The sequence below is a fragment of the Nyctibius grandis genome, chromosome 2, assembly GCF_013368605.1.
Source record: "Nyctibius grandis isolate bNycGra1 chromosome 2, bNycGra1.pri, whole genome shotgun sequence".
Lineage (NCBI taxonomy): Eukaryota > Metazoa > Chordata > Aves > Nyctibiiformes > Nyctibiidae > Nyctibius > Nyctibius grandis.
In genome coordinates this window covers 55,787,564-55,808,371 of record NC_090659.1, presented here as the reverse complement: position 1 = coordinate 55,808,371, position 20,808 = coordinate 55,787,564, and the positions used below count along the sequence as shown (strand labels likewise).

Here is a 20,808-nt window from a genome sequence, read left to right as displayed (position 1 = left end):
GTGAGGTGATGGTAGATCGTCCCCTTGCCCCGCCGTGAGGCCACTGCCCAACCCCAGCTGAGGGGCTCAGGGCTCCCGATCGGCCTGGCACGGCCGGGGTAGGGGCGCGGCTTAATGGCTGCCGGCCTCCTTGGGAGCTGGGCTGCCTTGGGGTTGTATCCTGCTGTTTCGGGGCAAATCTTCTCAGAAAGGGTCATTAGACATTGGAACGGGCTGCCCAGGGAGGTGGTGGAGTCACCATCTCTGGACGTGTTTAAGAAAAGACTGGACATGGCACTTAGTGCCATGGTCTAGTTGATATGATGGTGTCAGGGCAATGGTTGGACTCGATGATCCCGGAGGTCTCTTCCAACCTGACTGATTCTGTGATTCTGTAACTGATCCTTGTTCCCATGTTCCTAGGGAACACGTTGTTCTTAGGTAACAAGGGAAGCTTGTTACAGCTTGTGTTGTGTTATAGAACTTACGCGGTCAGAGCAAATCTTCACGTGTGTGGAGCCGCGCTTCAGTGTTTTCTCATCTAAAACTTTTATCTTGTAGCTTACCACAGCTGTGAATCTAATCCGTAAGAATGGGCCTTATCGCTGGGACCCAGTGCTCTAGAAAATGAGTTTCCACATATCGTAGCAGCTATGGTGAGGAACTTTATTTTACAGGTACTGTGAATAACAATTACACTGTTATCATCCTAAAGCACAGCTGGGAACATGGATCAGAAGATGATGAGATCAGCAGCCCTCAAGACAGGAGAAATTTGCAAGTTGCAGCTGTAAGAGTTTGGTGTTTCTGAGCACCAGTGGTGGCCCCACGGTGCAATTCCCAGCTGGCAGCCTCAGATTCTGCTTGCTGGAATTACCCGTCTCGTCACTCCTCTGCCAGTTCAGGCACTTTGGTCAAAATGAGGCCACTGGGCTCTGTATCTGAAGAAGCATCACTAAAAATTTGTGCTATTCTCAAATCTCAAGCAACCCGTTGACATCCACACAATTCCACAATTCACATCCCAGGCTCACAGCCTTCTTTGAGAGACCTAGTAGGGGTCATGGGTAGAAAAACAATAATAAACTTTGCCTCTTTCAGGAAAGTATGTCCAGCTATGCAAAATATTTGTAATACTGACAGGTCAGGAAGTGAGCTTCAACACCAGATCTGTAATTGTCCAGGCTGCCTGATTGCTAGCTTGCTCCCTGGCTCTGTTTTACAACTGCTTTTAATTAATCCTCTTCATGACAATGTCCAGGAATATTATTTCAATGACAGTTCACTCCAAAGACAGCTCCCAAGAGAGCAGCGTGGATTTGCAGAACCCGCCACTCAAGACAGGACTTCAATAATAATTAAAAAAATTCACCATGAGGGTGATTAAGCACTGGAACACATTGCCCACAAAGGTCTCTGAAATCTCCTTCAGCAGAGATTGCTTGGCTGAGCAAGACCTTCAGAACTGATCCAACTTTGAAGTTAGACCTGCTTTGAGCAGATGGTTGTGCTAGCTGACCTCTAGCAGTCCCTTCCAACCAACATTTTTCCATGATTCATCAGGCTTTGGATCCTCAAGTACCCTCAGATGCCCTCAGCGCTACATCACAGGGTCTGAGATACACACGCTCATCTTCATGAAATAGAAACCGCTGCCTTGGTGAACTGTAGCACAGCATTCACCATCAGAAGCTTGGAAACAGAAAAAAAAACATCCCATGTTAGGGCCACAGGGCTACCACGGAGTGCACCATGGCTGCACAGTGCAAACAAGGCCACTGTGTTGTAGATGGATGTAACCCCAAGCAACGTGGACATGAGCCAGGTCTTGCCGTTTAGCCTCAGGGTTAAGGACTCTTCCCGACTCTTTGGGCAGCAAGGCTATGCATACGTAGGCTGAAGGAAAAGATGTACAGTCAGTGTAATGTGAAAAACCTAGAACAAGAAGTGAATTACAATTTAAAGGAAGCACTGCTGAGTACCGTCTACTGAATCCATGACACGGTCCAAAATCCCAACAGTGCTATCATGCTAGTTATGTAAACATTTTTGGGGGACATTTTAAGCTTTTCTGCTCTTTAACACAGTCAGGACTGCATTCAGTTACTGAACTGTTATGGCATTCAATAACTACGTAGGATAACACAGTAAAAAATACCCTACTCAGCACTAAACTGGAAGTTTGGGGTGACAGTTTCATTACAGTGAAAGGAGGAGAGAACAAATTGATAGGGAGGTGTATGTTTTAAACATGGACAAGATATTTTCTTTAGGAAAATCTAGCAACCGTGCCAATTCAGAAAACATCCAGAAGAATCAAGCTGTTCTTCATGAAACAAACTGCAGTTTCTTTCATGAACCTAAGAACTAACTACAGTGGGATATTTAGGAAAGGCATAAGTCCCCTTTAAATCAGGATAATAAGGAAGTCTTTACATACAGTCACAGGTAAAAGCATAGGGAACCAAGAGAGCCCAGTTGCTTTCCCACCCTTCTCAAGCACTCATTTAAGAGAGGTGATACAAGGTTTAATAACAGCCTTTATTGATGACACTGGAAAGCAGATGTTTTAAAGCAAATAATTTTTCATAAACAGGAAAGAATTTTACTTCCTATGATGTAATTACATAAAATCTGTTTAAGTCACTAATATAAAAGAAATAAAAAAATGTTTGCAGACTTCGTCATGTAGTACCATCAAGAAGTCCTAAGTAACTGTATTTTCCATAAGAAAGGGAAAAATAAAACAGATTTGCATGGACAGAAGTCAATAGTATAAAACAATTAAATGTATGTTATAAGGAATTCTGATGATTTGTGAGCTCGTTCTTGAGGATGGCTAAAGAAATAGATCCTAGCAGGATCAAACCTTGTATATTTACACTCGTAGGTGTAAAAGTAATATTGCCAGTTAATTGAAATACGCACTTTCAGTATTGTTCTAAAAATTAATGAAGTCGAGAAGCTAAATTTTAAGCTCAGGTGTTCACATTTGAAATAAAATATTTCTTGCATCCTGTATAATTAAGGCAAAGTACGTTATCTTCTGAAAATACCTTGTATATAGTTTCTGCATAAAAATATGGAATAAAAAATAAAACTATATATATATTTAATGGAACGCTGTTATGTATGGTCCAGCAGAATAAGGCACAAAAAGTAAATAGAATGCAAAAGCATATATAAAAGTTAATGTGTTATTCTGAGTGGAATATAGCAAAATTCAAGTAGTTCTGAGTATGCTCATTTCTTGCAATAGGAATATATATTTTATATAGGTATTTCATGCTAAGCTTGATGTACAAAGATTCATCATGTAAGCATAATCTATCAGAAGTAGGTCATTTGTACAGTAACTGTATTTAGAAATCGAATACTTTTCAAACCATCTGAAACAAGGCTCCGTAAGGAGACGACTCGGCCTGAAATCCAAGTGTGAATTTTTCCATGAGGTGAAGTATGTTGGTTTCTTGCCCAAGTCACTTACGTGCATGCTTAATACGAAGGTTCATACTTTCATTAATATCAAGGACAATACATGCTCCTAAAGTTGGACACATTTGCACAGTTTGTTTTCGCAGGTATTCACAAGCAAATTTTCTGTCTCTGTAAAATGCCGCAGAGATTACTGTGCAGAATGGGCCACCTGCATCAGTTCAACTGCATTATCAGGGTCAGAAACCTTTCAGGTGAGCTGGTATTTAATTTAGTTTGGAAGTATGGTCTGTTTATCAACAAATAAGCATACATGCATAGAGAACAGAGAATATTAAGATATTTCCATTTGATAGAAGGCATACATCATCGTTTGTTGTCTGCAGCCTCAAAGTAGGCCCCCGCCCAAGTAACACATAGAAGGTTTTCACAAAGGAAAGGGAGAGCAGGTGAAGTCATTACTTCCTTCCCAAAGTTTCAGCTAGTTTCTTCAGTCTTTTTTTCAGCTCTAGAGGAAACTTCTCATAACACTTTTTGCAGACAGGCTTCATATCAAACTCAACAAATTTATTCCTAAAATGACAAAGCAAAAACCAGACAAAAGCTTTAGCAGCAGGGATAGTGAAAAAAAAAATTAAAAGTATCCTATTAAATGTGCACAGGCAAAAAATTACAACTGCAATTTATACATATATATGAAGTTACTTTCACAAGGTTATACACTGTAGACAGTAATTACAGTACCCTGTTAAGTTAAGTTATGCAGTTTTTACCCAAATGTCCATATTTATTAACTGTGTCACTTAAAAAGCCTTTCAAACCTAACTGTGGAGCTAAACAGACTAAACGTAAGACAACGGAGTAACAAGTTAATATTTCAAGTTGCAGTTGTGTGAAAAATATTTTAGTTTTGATTAGCATAAATTCATGCAAAAACTTAAAAGAAAAGCATCCTTAGCACTGACCAAAGAAGAAAGGAGCAGAAGTGGTGGTGAGAAGGAAAAAAAGTTTACAAACAGATTGGCTTTTTCTTTTTCTGCTTCTCTTTATCCTTTGCTTCACGTTCCCGTTTGGCAAGTCGTCGCTTAAATTCATCTGGCATTTTCTCGTAACAGTGTTTGCAGACAGGTTTTAGGTCAATTTCAACAAACTTTTCCCTTTAGAGTTAAACACAGAAAAAATAAAGGACAGAAAAGGAGAAGAGTTAAGGAGACTAACTGAAGGAAGACCTGAACAGACAGCTGAAAGAGATGTAAATTAGTAAGTGGAGCAAGAGGAAGAAAGCAGCACATATTTTCTCAATGCTGCTTATATGTTTTTCATACCGTAACAGTAACGCTACAGCAACATCTACACTTTGAAGGTAACCACTGATATGTTTTGAAGGCATCACACTTATTGATAAACTTACTTGAGTGTTAACTTAGTGTTGCAAGTTGAACAAGCGAAACAGTTCACACACCATGCCTTATTCAGTGCAGACACAACTAGGGTGATGGGAAAAAAAAAGAAATCATTAGCATTACAGGAAAGAAAAAAAGGTATTACAAAAATTTTATGCTCACGTGTTCATGAGGCATGAAGAACAGTCAATTTGATTCTTGTATCAAGGACCGTAAGAGTAACGCGGCAAAACTAGGAAGGCCCATGTGAGTGTAGCGTAGCAGGACTGTGAAGCATTGATAAAGCTGTCTCTGAGGGTACACACAACTCTGTATTCACCAGCAAGACCAGTTTAATCTATTTCTGCCTCCTGTTGCCTGCTTCCACCTCATCTCATAGCGTGCTGAGCTCAGGCAACTGTTTTATGAGGCTGTGTTTTCAGCTTAATCAGGAGACTTTTTCACCTGAAAAGCAATCCAGCAAGAGGGTGTTTATGTTTTCATTTGGTTTCATTTCTCAGCTCCAGTTCAGATTGCAGTGCCATCAACAGTGGCACTTTCCCGGCCGAAGACAATAACATGAAGCCAGCTGTCAGGACGCTGCTGGTAAATCAGCAATACCAAGGTGAAAAAAAGTATGGACTTGTGGGATAAACTATTTGATCAAGAGAAACTTGGATATATTTTTATTCTTTGCTTTGGGGAGAAAGTAACTGTTTTCTCCTTGTTCTGTATCTCAGTCTGTTTTCTGTTCCTCTCTTTCAGTGTACCTTTCCACTTTTCCCTGCCAAAAATTGCCTCTCTTCTTTATGTTAGAAGATGGAGAACAATGGTTTTCTCATAAAATCCAGCATTTTGCCAACAACAAACAGAACCAGAGCATTGTCATGCAGAGCTCTTTTTCCTGCACTATGGGGCAAGCACATCCACAGACGCATAGTTATTCCACTGCTTGCCAAAATAATACTAGCCAGATGAAAGTCTTTGCTCCCAAGCAACCTCTGGAATAGTCACAGATGCTCTCTTGAAAAAGAGCTGCCACAGATGTTTGTTTCACCAGAGAGAGAGAGAGAAAGAACAATATTAGATAGTCACAACTTGTGACAGCAGTGTCAAATTTGTGTGCAGAAATGAAAGAAGAAATATAATTACTGCATTACACTATATTCTGTTCAGTTCAGAGACCAAAACATATAATATAGGTGTCAGGTTATATGGGGAAAGGTTAGAAACTTATAGACATGCAGTTATCAGGCAACACTGAATGTATTCATTCACCTCAAGTTCTAGTTCTGCTCATTCTAGTAGTATTTTACTGAAGAGGAAGACACTCTCTCCTCCAAAGCATTTTGGATTGTCGTTCTGCAGGTATAGTCCAGTCCAGAAAATGTGAGGAAAGCACATCTCTGGAATGTAGGTCTCACCCTATAGTTACATGAATATAAACTATTTTATGTCTCTTTTTACATGCTAGAGGCTTCCTCCCACTTTGCTAATGGCTTTGGCTTAGGTGAGGCTAACATTGATATTATAGTATTGACTTTGGGCAGGGGTAAATAGGCACATAATGTTGCATTATTTCAGGTAGAATAATTTGCTTTTGGCATTTTATCATGGCTGGTTGTCCAAAAAAACCCTCAAAACCACCATCCCCGCCCCTGAAAAAAAAAACAACAACCACCAAGCAAAAAAAACTCAAACAAACTTAAACCACTTGCTTCCAGTTCTTCCTTTACAGGACACATCTTTCCAAGTATGATCTTTCCTGGTTTTGTGATATTACCATCAGCCTAGATTTTTAAAAGGCAGGTGCCTTTGGTAGATAGGTAAATATCTCTAGGAACAAGACTGACATAATGGCAACTAGGGACTTCTTAGAAATCCCTTAGAGTGCCCACCAATGTCTTTCAATATCTAAATACTTTTTCAAATTTGGTTCATGATCTCTGCATTTGTTGAGGAGATGCCTGTATGGTCATCCTCACCCTTGCCTGTGTTCTTTTTTTGAAGTCAGTGGGGCAGGAAGCCACGTCTGTGCATCTCCCAGCATCCCTGGCCTTTGTGTGTCATTAAAGGGTTTCCAGTTGACCACAGTTCTCTTCAGTCACTGGGTGGTCTTCCATACTATCTTGAAACACCATTTGGTCTCTAACTAATCAGCTCTAACCTAATTTCTGGTCAAGAGAATGGCCGTTTTTGTTTTAATGAGAACAATCAAGGATTCAACAGGGACCTGCTCTCCCCTTAGACTTTTAAAGAGAACATTAATCAGAAAGGAACTTTAAGGAAATAGTTGGAAAAGTGCTTACCATCTCCTTCAATCACACGGTTGCAATGGAAACAAACATCACCGAATAGCTGAAGACAAAAGAGAAGTAATGAATTTTTAATGTAATGATTTTATCGAGGGTAGCTTCTCAAATTAACAAAATAACTATATTTCAGCTGATGAGCACAACAGCTTTCCCATTTATTTCAGTAAAATAAAGAGAATGCTGACAAGTCTGGTTTGGTTTTCCAAATACGTTTTGCATCATCTCATCACAAAAAATCTTTACAATACTAAAGATGAAAACATTTGTTTACATCTGTTTGATCCTCTGTAAATACAATTTTGTTTCGTTTTAACATTTCTCTAAACCTGAACATTTGAAATACAGTAGTCGGTGTCACATACACATCATTACTAATCAGCCAATTTAACATTTGGACTTACATGCATGACTAGAACAACATATTGCTGTTTCTGGCAAAAACTGTAAGGAAATGTTACTTTTATTAAAAAAAAAAAGAGAAAATTTAGGCCACAAATTATTCATTCTGTTTCCAGGCTTAACATTTGTCCACAATGTAACAATTAAGAAGTTCCCAAAATTTCATTTATTTTTTCTAACTGTTAGTAGTTAACCTAGTAAAAGACATCCACTCTACATACAACTCTTGTCTGGTGTATGTACTTGCCCCATCATGGCTGCAACACTATTACTACTAATGTCATGGCATTTATTGTCTACAAGTATGCTAACAACGTTTCAATCATTGACCCTTCATCACTGACAAATTAAGAATCCATCTGTAATTAGCAGATGCCTTACAACTCCCAAATGTAAACCCTAGTCTTTATACAAGCAAAGAGGTGGATGTGACACAACGCAGATGGCTTCCAAATAAAAAAGGTCTCTATGTTGTGCTGGACTACACAATCAAGGGAGCCTGGAGAGAGATGGTACCATGGTATATTAACTCCTATATAAATGCAAGTCACTAGGTGGTGTCCTCTGACAAATGTAGTCTTCGCAGTCTTCAGCAACCTAATGAATGAGCTGGGTGATGCAGCATACGTTAACACAGTCATCCGAAGAGTAGCAGCTGTAGGGAAAACCACGCTACTTACTAGGGCCTCATCTTAAACTGCGGCTACTGAGAGGCAAATCTTCTTTAGCTTCTTGGGAAAGACTGTCATTAGCTGCTCTGATCTCACAGCCATATAAAAGCTCGTAACAGCTCTACTTAAGTACCACTAAGCTTGAAGAACAACTCAATACTGACTGTCCTGGCTAGCCTCTGTGAAATACTTGCAGATTTCTTTCTCAATACGAGACCCATATATAGAGAAACCCATATAAATCAACTGCAACAGAACATCTGCTAATTGGCATTACACTCATACATGCCTATAAGAAAACAGAAGAATGTCCATGGGTTTCCATCTCTATCTAATAAAACTAATTAATGAGTTTACCAATTAACACCATTTTAAAAAATATGCAATCTTACCTGATTGTAGTGGGTTTCACAATATGCCAAGCCTTTTCTCTCATAATGACGATGACCCAGGAATGGCTTTTCACATTTTGCACAAACAAAATGCTACAAAAAAAATTACATGCATTTTTTTTGATTACTTGGAAGTAATGGCATTTTTTCTGGAAACCAAACCAACCAAGCCCAGTACTGAACATGACTGGAGTCTACTGAGCTAGCTGTGCCATCTTGAAAGGAGAGTTAAAACTTTTTTGCTTCTACATTTAGACTACTGAAATAATGCTCCTTTTAATGTCTTCAACATTGCAATCCAAAAGTTACAAAAAAAAAATAAAATCAAGCAAAGGGATTCTGATACTTTATCAATGAACAGAATGAAAAGATTTTAAATAACCTGCACCAACTTTACACTCTTGTGAAGAAAGCGTTTGCTGGAGGAGATTTTCAAAACAACAAAAGGAACAGATTGTTTACCTTTCTAAGTCTTGTACATGGCCCTGAAATATGAACCCTCACATAAAGTGCTTTAGAGATATTTACACAGCAGGTGACTATGGAAGACACAAGGGTATTATGATGCTCAGTAATATTATGGTTGCCACAGAATTTTACTGCCTTTCCACATGTACTGTTTTGCACTCTGAAATTTTCTTCTATAAGGACCTCACCGTCCTTCCTTTGATTACTGATTTTAGTTTCACAGTCAAAGCTCTCTAAGGTAGCAGAGAACTCCTATTTCACAGTGGAAGACCAGCCACAAGGAGGTTGAAGATGGGATTAGGAGAAGGCATTTACTAATCATTGCTGCATACTTTGCTAATCCTTTCCTTGACACTGATCAGCAATATCCCAGAGATGTATGCTAATGTTTATGTTTGTAATGTATCATCTGATGTTTACCTCCACATGCCATTGTTTGCCCATAGCATTCACCACACGGCCTTCAATTGGTCTTCTACATGCCCCACAGATGGGGACACCCATTTTGTCGTGGCAGGGTAAGCAGTATAATTCTCCCTTCAACTCACGTGCATCAGCAGTAAGTTCCTTCCTGTTCAAAAGTTAATGAATTAAGCGCATGAATAAAGGCACTGAACAATGTCAACTCTTGAGAGTTGAGAGGAAAAAAATAATTTTTAGCATTTGTTTTAGAAATTGTATTTGTACTACAGTAATGCAGCAGCATCAAATACGACATAGTTCAACACAGTTTGAGACCGATCAAATCCACAGTAAACTGAGAACGGGCTGCTCAGCGAGATGCAATAAGTCTCTCTGAAAACAGCTACTGAGCTGTTGTCATTCTGCATTCTGGTTATGTAGCACAAATGTGTGTATGCCAGCTGTAGACATATTTGGTTTATATTCTGGCACTCTTATCACCAGTTTATTTTAGATTTGCATAACTGTAACTGAAAGTAAAATGTAGTCCTCTACATCTAGGCACATTTTCCCAGAGAAAGAAAACTACGAACCCACATGAGCTAGCTATGTTTTTCATTGCCAGTTGCAGAATCTCATATACTCTACTTTTTAAATGTTAAATGTGACCGTACTCACGAATGCTCTCAACTGGTTGCCACTGACACAACACTACCTGTTGTTATTCAAATCAGCCTTTGCTATGGCACTGAAGTGATAGCTTCATTTGCACCAGAAATAAACAACTACTAATCCGTGCTATATCCTACAGTGCCCCGTGATCAGTGCAGAAATGTGCTGCTTCATATTCTGCTGTTGCAGAAGCTGATAAAATGAGATGGGAGAAAGCTCCTAAGATAGGCTTTAAAAGGAAAGAAGAAAGTTTGTATGGAACTCAACTAAAAAGAAATAACATAGGCAAGATAATAATTCAAGCAGCCAAAGAGGATCACTTTTTTCCCTTTTGTAGCAGAATAACAGGCTATCATTTTGCAGCTACAGAAACCGTTATCTGTGTCCATATTTCCTAAGGTACCACCTTGTCCTGCAGAGTCCAACCTTTCTTTACTCCCTGACAGGTCAGCTGTTGTTTGAACTAAAGGCCCAACTCCACCATCCCAAAAGCAGTACCACACATCTGGCCGCAAGGCACCCAAACCCCATCCCTCTTGCCAGTTGTACAGGACAGGTTTTCACTTTAAGATGTAAATCAATGAAGCAGATTCCTTTGCAGAACTCCAGTTACCCGCAGTTTGCACAGTTGAAATGATCAGGGTGATAAGGATCATTTTTGAATATGAGAGGCTGTTCGTCAATAATGGCATGACACTTCTGGCAAATGTACTTTCCCAGGCCTCTGGCTTTTTCCCTGTTATGGCAAGGACGGCAGAGATGTCTGAAACAGCATAAAAAAAGAGAGGTAAGTACTGGTACCAGGTACTACAGTGCAAAATATAAACAAATAATCTGTTAGAATCTCATTTCAATCAGCCCTTTTTGGAGGGAAAATAGTCTTTAAAACAATTTCCTTGTTAGGCAAACCAAGTTCAGAAGATGCAGGGTGATCATTTTATTTTTTGTCACCACAGGAGTATCGTTTCCTCAGCTCATTTGAGTTTAAGCTGTATTGAAACACAGAAAACAAAGTTTGCTATAGATTCTCATTGCTGAATATTTTAGTCTCAAACTCTTAAAAATTCAGATTGGAAGCTGGATGAGCACATACGTCATCCAGCTCTGTATATCATATTATACATATGAAGCCGATGGCCATATAATCCACTTGTAAAACATACTTCTCATCACAGCTGGTAAAAATATCCTACTCTGTGAAGGAGCCCACTGAACTTAAAACCATTATTAATAAATAAGGTGCTAAACTAGACCAAAACTGGGAACCCAAGTTGGAAAAAGAAAGTAAAAATTTCTATTAAAAAAATAAAGACAATGCTTCTGTATCTGAATGTTTTCTCTCTTATTATAGAATCATAGCATCATCTTGGTTGGAAAGGACCTTTAAGATCATCAAGTCCAACCACTAAACCTAACACTGCCAAGTCCACCACTAAACCATGTCCCTAAGCACCACATCTACACGTCTTTTAAATACCCCCAGGGATGGTGACTCCACCACTTCCCTGGGCAGCCTGTTCCAGTGCTTGACAACCCTTTCGGTGAAGAAATTTTTCTTGATATCCAATCTAAACCTTCCCTGGTGCAACTTGAGGCCGTTTCCTCTCATCCTATCACTTGTTACCTGGGAGAAGAGACTGACACCTGCCTTGCTACAACCTCCTTTCAGGTAGTTGTAGACAGCGATAAGGTCTCCCCTGAGCCTCCTTTTCTCCGGACAACAACACCAGTTCCCTCAGCCTCTCCTCAAAAGACTTGTTCTCCAGATCCTTCACCAGCTTCGTTGCCCTTCTTTGGACTCGCTCCAGCACCTCAATGTCTTTCTTGTAGTGAGGGGCCCAAAACTGAACACAGCATTCAAGCTGCGGCCTCACCACTGCTGTATAACAATGGCCTCGAAATGTCACCGGGTAAAGAACATGTTTGCCAAGAAACCTGGTGTTGAAGTAGGTAAACTGTTAATATTTTAAGTGTATATTTTAAGGTACCCATTGTTAGTTTTGTGATGCACTCCTAGACCTTTTCCCCACAAAAGATGCTTCAGTTGCTCCACCCCAGCTGGAAAGCTTCTGGAACCAAAACCTCTCTGTCCCCTCTCTCAGTTCATTTTATTCGTGATCAGTAACAGAAGGAAAGGTGAAGATCTACCTGCCGGCATTCTTGACAAATCCAATATCAGCCAGTACTTGTTGGCAGATATCACAGCAGAAGCACTCTGGATGCCAGCTATTGTTCATAGCTTTAATAACACGACCAATAATGAACTCACCTGTAAGAAACACAACACCAGGATGTAAAATACCATGCTAGACAAAGTTAAATTTTACCCACAACCGAAATTTTACCCACAACTGAATTGCTACAATGCCATCATCCTCTTCCTCCCATCCAAATCTGGTAGGATACATTGCTTCCAGTATCACAGTTCTGGTTCTGAACTCTGGAATTTGGGTTTGTTTTTTTTTGCTATGGTTCAGAAGAAAATGTCCTTGCTTATGGAGGACCTTCTGTTCTTTACATACTAGCCCCTTCTACATGCACACTCCACCTTCTCTCTGCAATCATCCTTTTTTAGTCCCTTCCCTGTTTTTACTTATCTGTTCTCAAGCTGTTACAAAATATATGGAGTTCTTTATATAAAACAGCTTTCTTGTGTCCTAATAATCTTTTCCTTCTTTTCTTTTAGAAGACAACAATTTTAACTAGTCACGTACATAATAGTGGTTTCTACTCCACTGGTACCAAGCCTTGAAGAAGCTCTATACTCAAAGCACAACAGAACTGAGCTTGGGTGGCTGTGGACCTCTTGCAAAAAAACCCCATGGAGTCAAAACGCAAAGCTGCAGTGAAGCTGCAGAACAGTCAGTCCAACACAACTTCTGACCTACCACAAGGAGTCCTGTCCTGTGAGGCATTCAAAAATAGTGTGAGAATTACATTTTTGCATGCACGGTGTGACTGCACAGGCAGCGGAGCCAAGTCCACCACACACATGATTTAGTTGTTATCTATGCAGATGTTGAGGCCAAGGCCCCTGAGCAGTGCAAAGGCTCTGCCTAAAATGTGTTGGGAGCTCAGCTTCCCAGTGCCGCGGGAGGCTGAGTCCTGGCTTTGGAGAATGTACAACTCAAACAGCTGCCAAAGGGAAGTGATCAGGCAGGTAACCGATGTGGACGATAACATTCAGCATGCGAGACTCTGGCGTTCCCGTGAAGTCATAGCTTTTCAATAACAAAACCCGATGGACTCCAGAAATGTCAGGAATGCTGAAGGCCTCATCGCTGACAACAGCCCCGTCGATTTTGCCTGTGCTTACTCAATCCAAGCAGTGGCAAAGCCCAGCTCTGCACAGGACCTTGATGAGGTTTTAAGGGAGCTGGCACTATAAGAAGCCAGGGCAGGAGCAGTGGGAGCTGTGCTGGCTGGGCAGGAGAAATCCTGGAGACAGGCAGCGTAGCCCCGCAGAAATCACCACCGACCCCTTTCTTCCTCTTCCCCAGCTTGTTCATGTCTGCAGCTTTAAATTCAAAGGTCCACAACATCTGCTTCCCTCTCCCTTGGTGTTCAACCCCTCCCTCCACATGGGGAAAGGCCTCACTGAGATAAGTGAAAGCCGTAGTGCTTTGCCAATGTGACACAGAAACACAAGAGCTTTCAGACCAGTTTAAGCAATAGTCAAGTAATGACTTCCCAGCCCTGCCCAAGCACAAGGTGTCACACACAGGAGGAAAAAGAACTGTGCAAATGATTACAGCGCAGCAGACATGCAAGCATTTACATCAACAGTGGCAAATAAAATGTAGCCCTCGGTCTTACATAGCATTGACATCAAACACTGAAGCCTTAAAGGTATTTGTTTCAAAAATACAAAGGGGGACCAGCTGGCCCATCAGTTAATTATAACATTAGATGGTAAAGACTGTCCCCACTTCTGTGGCGTAGGACAGCATGGGTGGGTTACGATAGCCAAAGCACATGGCAAAGACTTGTTGCAGGGTTTCAGCTGCATGAGCACATGTGTGTAGATGTATATAACCAGGAGTCATGAATGATCTGTTCATTGGATCACTGGATCAACAGCTAGTCACTCAAATAATGCAACCTTTTATTTTTTAAACCCCATTGTTTGATGACCTTTAGGAAAAGCAGCTCCCTACATTCTCTGAAGTCTAGTTCATTCTGGAAGTTCAGATGCTCAGGAGCACAGGGCCACCTCCCCCAAAAGATACATGAGGGTTGCACATCTTCCCCCAGTGATGTTCCCATTTCTGATCAGTGTGAAGTGTTTCACCCCGATGTAAAACTTACCACATTGATGGCAACAAGGGGCAAAAAGCATTTGAAAATCATGCTCGCAGTACTTCCTCCCTTCAAACTGCAAATGGAAAAAAATCTGAGCATTAGAGGGATGAGGAGCATGGCCTTAACATAAATGCTGTAACACACCAGTTTGTTTCCAGATGCAATTAGGTAGTAAAACAGGAGGAGCTGCTCAAAAACCCAGACCATGTCCTAGGTATTAAATCCACCCACCTGAAGTCAGCTACTAGTTAGCATGTAGCGTTAATAGCACACCATTCCTCTAATGCTGCTGAGAGCGTAAGGCATTTTCTGTCACTCATTTACATCACAAGAGACGTCTGAATTTTGACAGACTGCAGAAACTCTGATGCAACTAAGCGAATCATGGGCAGGAAGTTAGTTAACAAAAACCTTTCCTGGGGGGAAGCATTTTCCCTGAACCCACTTGATCTCTTCTCCACTCTACATTTTCTGCAAGAATGACCCAGGATATTGGAGGAAGTAAGTACGGCAGCAGGAAGAACACCCAGGGACAGAAATCTTTGCAAGTTATGGAGCAGTACAGCTAAAACATGAAGGAAAATAAGCCTTTCCTTCGTGATGCTTATTTCATAGAATCATAGAATCATTTAGGTTGGAAAAAGACCTTTAAGATCATTGAGTCTAAACGTTAAGGAACAAAGTTCACTACATCGACCAGATGAAATAGGGAACTGATCTTAAGGGATTTGGATTTGGACCTGAATTTTCTCACAGCTTAGAGAAGTTCAGCTGCAGTTCAAGCTCGCATAGAAAAAAAAAACATATGGGAAAAAAAAAGTTCTACGGCTGGAGGATACGTAAAAACATGTAGGCAAATATGTCCTGAAATGAAGGGTAATGTTTAGATACCTTCAGGCACATCACTACTAGACACACATGCCAACTAGCATGTCAAAACCAGACAGACAATATCAGGTATGCTATGAAATGTTTGAATTTGAATGTCTCAGTTTAAAACACGGGGAAAAGGGAGATAGCAGGAAACCCCACTCCTTTCTTTTTACTGGGTTTAAGACAAAACAAAGGGAATAGCATAAAATACTATCCACAAATTAAGTTTTGGTACACGGACAGAAAATACAGCGATGTGCTTCAAGATTACCTGTTTCATACTATGAAATTCCAAGGATCAAATACAATGTAAATATAGTAATTACTTGTGCAAAATACAGAGCCACTGACTGGATGGGGATCTAATGAAACACTCTAGAAGACAGCTGAGATTAGAAGCTAATTCCTGTGCCCAACCTCAATTGCACCTACTAGGAACAGACACACATGTGCTCTATACAGACTCTTCCAAAAGTCTCTGCTAGCAATTTATCAAGTGTTTTTCAGTGTGATGTTCTAAAACAGATGACTTTTTTAATTGGAGATTTTTTTTTTTTGTAAATTGAGATACAGAGGACTATTACTGTCTCAGAGAGTAATGGAAATTATTGGTTCATTGAGAATTGTGCTTGCTTCCTGCTAGATAAAATCCTTTTTAAACTGAAAAAAATCCAAAAGCTTCCTGTTTTGTGTAAACAGGTGGTCCAATGGGAGATGCATAGGTTTGCTTAGATTTCAGAGCCATCACATGTTGATCTGGGCAGACCAAACAGGTTTTCTTCCCCTCTGGTTTGTGTCAGGCAAGTTGGTTACCATTCAGTCTTGTTTACATTTTCAACCTTCTCAGCTCATTTGTGCTGCCTTTTGTGGATGACCCACCCAGCAGTTCATCTGTCAGAGAAAGCCTTGAGCTTCTATAACAAATCCCACAGCACATATTTTAAAAGCAAGGTCATTTGACTGTTGTATGCTGGATGTCCATACGTTAAATGGCTCTGCATAGAACATTTCACCACGACATAACCTCCAGCTGATCTCCACGTTTTTAGCTGACCTAGTGGAAAGAATGCACAAAAACTGAGTCTTTAAAGACACTTCTTCTAAGACTCTGTTTTTGGTAAAGCCCATTTTAAAACACTCCAGGTACAACTGGAATTGAAACAAATCTGACAAGGTCCTGGCAGCTGTGCCTTCTTTTAATCTCTCTATAGGTTATTTCAAACACCTTAGAAAAAAACTCAAACTGAAAGGAACTCCCTCTCATTTAGGAGACAAAAGTCATATGCCATTCCATTTTAATAATAATAATGATAATTATTATTATAATAATAGTGATACAGATTCCCCCATTATAGCTCTTGTGAGTATTTTATAAGGATTTTGCTGTATTTCTTCTGTTATGGGAGACACCTCTCTAAGCCCTTCTGTCCTGTTCAACCCCCAGCACAGCACAGGCAGAGCAGGTTGGGCTTCTTCTGAAAGCACCCAGCAAGAGGATCTTAATGAACGGCTGGACCAGGGGTAGGACCTATCTCTTCTAACTTCCCCTGTCTGAAGGGGGAGAGACAGGCAACCTCTAGTAGGGAGCAGCCATTCTTGGACCTGAGAGTAATGTGGGTTGGAGGAAATTTCCACTGACTGATTACAGTGGGGCCAACCTGTCCTTCTGGGCACGCTGCTGCCAAAGCTCTCCATTTAAGCTGGCTGTTCTGCTGCTCTTAGTACAGGACTATGTGCTGCTACCTGTTGTAAAACTCTGCAACAGCAACTCTAGGGAATACACAACTTCCAGGTGATGGAGTAAAAGCAGACCAGAATTGCTATCACTTCGCCTCTGACGGCAAAGTACGGTGAGTTCGGAAACTCTGCTGGCATGTGCTTGTGCTAATTTCTGTTTAGGTTGAGTGCATAAGAAAACATTCTAAACTGATGATACGGAGCAGGCTGGAACGCAAGTACACCCCAGCAGGTCCCATGCAACATTAGGCACACAGCTCTTGCTTACACCCTTATGCAACAAGGCCAACACTGGCTGGTTTCAAATCCACGTCGTCATTTCTAACGTAGGCTCATGAGGACACCGACAAAATTCCTGTTGTCCTGTGCAAACTCCCAGCTGCGGGTGGGCGCTGCTCCGGCGTGGCACCCCTTGTGCCTGCAAGCGGCTCGGCTCCAATGCCAGACCAGAGCGAGCTGTGCTGATGAGGGTCCCTGCAAGCAGCCTGGAGGCACATGGCGTGGCGCAGGAGACCTGCATCGGCATTTCTTCCCGCGTAGCCTGACCAGTTCAGCCCTTGCTCATGAAACAGAGCATGAAAGCTTATCACGGAAGCGTGTGACAGCAAATGTGATAAGCAGCTTAATCACTAACTGGGGGAACTCGGCAAAGCTTGTGATAGGCAGGGGAAGAATATTTGACTTCCTGATTGCTAAGAGCTGGAAATAATTTCCAAGAAACACTAGCTTAGCTAAACCAGGCACAGAATAAACACAAAGTCATGCTGGGCGACCAACAACGCCTGTGCTTACCCATGGGGAACCTGCTCAAAAACACATTACCTGGCCACACCTCCAAACACATCCATCTCCTCAGAGTGCATTAAGCCAGTTAGAGGAAGATATCCTTCCTGCCCATCTTCTCCAGTCACTTTTTCTTGACAGTGACAGAGATCATCTCAAGCCCTCAGAGCACTGTCAGCCATCTCCTGAGCACTGGCCAACCTGAGCCCATCCTTTATCCACTTAGGGCTGTCCCTCCCTCTCCCCAATGTTCATGTCAAGGTGCTGAATGAAAGAAGAGCAAACTGTGCCCTTTTCCCCTCTCTCCCTGAGCAGCACCACCAGAAGACGTGCCAGGGTTTTCACTGCAAATATCTCACTGACCACTTCAGTGGTAAGCAAGAGCCATTCTGGTAGCATGGGACACACATGGACACCCTAAAGGCTGCAAACTGAGGAGAAGGCCCTGCTGAAGATTTCCCAGCAGAAACAGCCCCAAAGGCATGACGCCTGTGACAGCACGAATATCTACTGACCTCTCCACTCTCTAGAAGATGCCTAGGACAGGCCAGTATAGATGGGGGAGGAAGGCTGGGTAAGATTTATTCCCAAGACAATCTATCGACACTCACTTGTGACTTACTGCCTTTAACAGGGAGCATTATTTTGCTGTAAGACAATGCTCAAACACCAACCATAATAAATACGAATGTTAACAAGGTAACAGTAGGAAACAAAATGCCTACATCCAATATATCTAAACACCACTAGGATACTTGCCCCTGCCAAGCAGATTCAGATATGGCCATTGTGAGCAACAGAGATGGTGTAATATTCCTGGATTAGGTGCAAACGTAAGACTTTCTTTCCATTGTGGTCCTCCTCCATCCTCTAGGAGATACACGCTGCTCTGCCTAGAGCAGGATTTCTCAAATCTCAAACTTTTATCTCAAAGGACCATTCAACTTTCTGAAAGAGGTCCCTGGACTGTCCCACTGTTTGAGTCAGAAAAAGGATGAATAAAGTACTCATTATTTAGAGAAAATACATGTTATTGTTTTAAGACAATTTTATTAACACAGTTACAAATATTTTAGTTTTAAAACATTGGTATCACTTTATGTTTGCCTCAGGTCTTAACACGTCAGGACTCCTTACCATGCTTCCAAGCAGGCAGCAGCTTAGTAGATATTAACAATTGTAATGCAACGTGGAAGTATTTAGAGGGTGTTTTGTTTTGTTTTTTTTAATTGCTACTGCCTTGCAGCTCACCTTTTGATGTCTTATGCAACACTAGTGGCTCATTTACCACAATTTGTGCAACGCTATCCCTATAGCGCTGAAAAATCTTTTGATCCTCAAACAAGGCGAGAGAAAGCAAATCCCAGGAACCCCCTCTGCCAGTCTCTTTTCCAGTCCACACTCCTCCCTCAGCCTCTCCTCATCACCATGTAATGCGGCTCTGTAAAATTAAAAATACTACTGTGGAAGATAAACTGTTGTGCTCTTGCCACAAGGATGGCACACTGTATGTGAGAGCACAGCACTGTGCTTTTAACACACGGCTCACCTTCCTTTCCAGATCACAATATGACATAAATCCTGTAACTGCTACTGTAAGTTGGACTACAAGCTATTTGAGCAGGACCTTATCTCCCAGTCAATAATTCCCTGTCTCACATCATCTACCCTTCCTTATGCCAGTGACTTAAGAAAAGACTGGACATGGCACTTAGTGCCATGGTCTAGTTGACAGGGTGGTGTCAGGGCAACGGTTGGACTCGATGATCCCCGAGGTCTCTTCCAACCTGGTTGATTCTGTGATTCTGTGACTTCGTATTTTATGAACTAGTCTAAAGCTTTCACTAAAACCGCTTTGTACTCAAGATAGCTGAGCCACATCCTGAATCCCCACGACAAAGGAAGGCAAAAAAAAATGACACTGATGCCAAACTACCCATCTGAGCTGAGGGCAATCCACCTGGGGCTGAGAAATACGAGTGAGAGCTGGTTTTAACCCTTGAAAGCATTTAAGAACTGCTAATTTTGAATGCTCCAGTTTGTTCAACCTATAGTTGACCCTATATAGGCCCCGTCTGGTTTGGGGTCACCGCACACCCTGATCTCAGCACGCTGACTATGTCACCTCTATAAGCAACTTTTCACATGACGTGCTGGCCTCTCTCAACTCAGCAGTAAACCTCCTATGGACTGCAGGATGCTGGGGTTTCCTTCTATATGACTGTTCTCCTCTAAGAAGTATGCTTTCTCTGTATATTTCTGGTATGACATATAGATTGTCTTCGCAGATTTGGGGGGAAAAAGTCTGCACTGAGAGAGAAATCTCCAGCAGTTCTTTTCTCATCTCTGATAACATGAGGCTACACATTTAAATAAGGTTATACACACTGATGTCCTCCAAACAGGCACAGAAACATTTCTTCTTTTTTGTCCCTCTATTGGGCATATCCTTTTGGAGCTCCATTCTTGCCACGGAACTTTCTAAGCTATTGATCTGCCTGTAGCTACTTCTGGTATGGGAACAAAGGCACAAAGCAAAGGCTGGGGGTGAGAGGGGCACTCTGCCCCACTTACCTCGTAGAAAAGCCCTTCGGGGAACTGCTGAAAGCATTGGGCGCAGACGAAGCACTGCTCGTGGTACAGCTCACCATTGCTGTTGACGATTTTCTCGGCAGGGGCAAAGCCACCTCTGCAGCGCTCGCAGATGGCATTTGCAAGCGCGTTCGCCATATTGCTGTCATTAAAAAAAAAAAAAAAGAAAGAAAATTAGCCCACATAGGCAACACCACTGGTTGTGGGTCTCTTTTTTCCTCCCCAAAGCCAACTGCATCAGCCTAACATTAGGCTGCTCCATGAACGTTGTTCCATGGACTTAATGACTTGTGGCATTCCCTCAGAAATAAAACTGCCATTTCCCACTGCTCCCAAACTCTTTAGAAACAAAAACCCCACAACGCACTCTAATAACTATCGATTCAAAAAACCAAATACAAACGTT

General features: G+C 41.5%; 1 protein-coding gene across 4 annotated transcripts in view; it reads right to left on the bottom strand.

Annotated features, from left to right (window-relative positions):
• Positions 1 to 2,499: 2,499 nt before the first annotated feature.
• The window catches only part of LIMS1 (LIM zinc finger domain containing 1), an 84,243-nt gene continuing 65,934 nt past the window's right edge, over positions 2,500 to 20,808 (bottom strand). For 2 of the 4 annotated variants that reach the window (XM_068418365.1, XM_068418341.1), the window contains exons 2-11: positions 20,385 to 20,544; positions 14,424 to 14,490; positions 12,264 to 12,384; positions 10,729 to 10,878; positions 9,462 to 9,612; positions 8,574 to 8,666; positions 7,106 to 7,154; positions 4,826 to 4,901; positions 4,380 to 4,571; positions 3,902 to 3,987 (exon numbers count right to left, since the gene is read on the bottom strand). In XM_068418365.1, the coding sequence (XP_068274466.1) occupies positions 4,424 to 4,571; positions 4,826 to 4,901; positions 7,106 to 7,154; positions 8,574 to 8,666; positions 9,462 to 9,612; positions 10,729 to 10,878; positions 12,264 to 12,384; positions 14,424 to 14,490; positions 20,385 to 20,544 (1,015 nt within the window). In that variant the 3' untranslated portion in view covers positions 3,902 to 3,987; positions 4,380 to 4,423. Of the gene's footprint in view, positions 3,988 to 4,378; positions 4,572 to 4,825; positions 4,902 to 7,105; positions 7,155 to 8,573; positions 8,667 to 9,461; positions 9,613 to 10,728; positions 10,879 to 12,263; positions 12,385 to 14,423; positions 14,491 to 20,384; positions 20,545 to 20,808 lie in introns of those variants that run through there. The other 2 variants (XM_068418356.1, XM_068418349.1) reach the window with 2 other exon arrangements.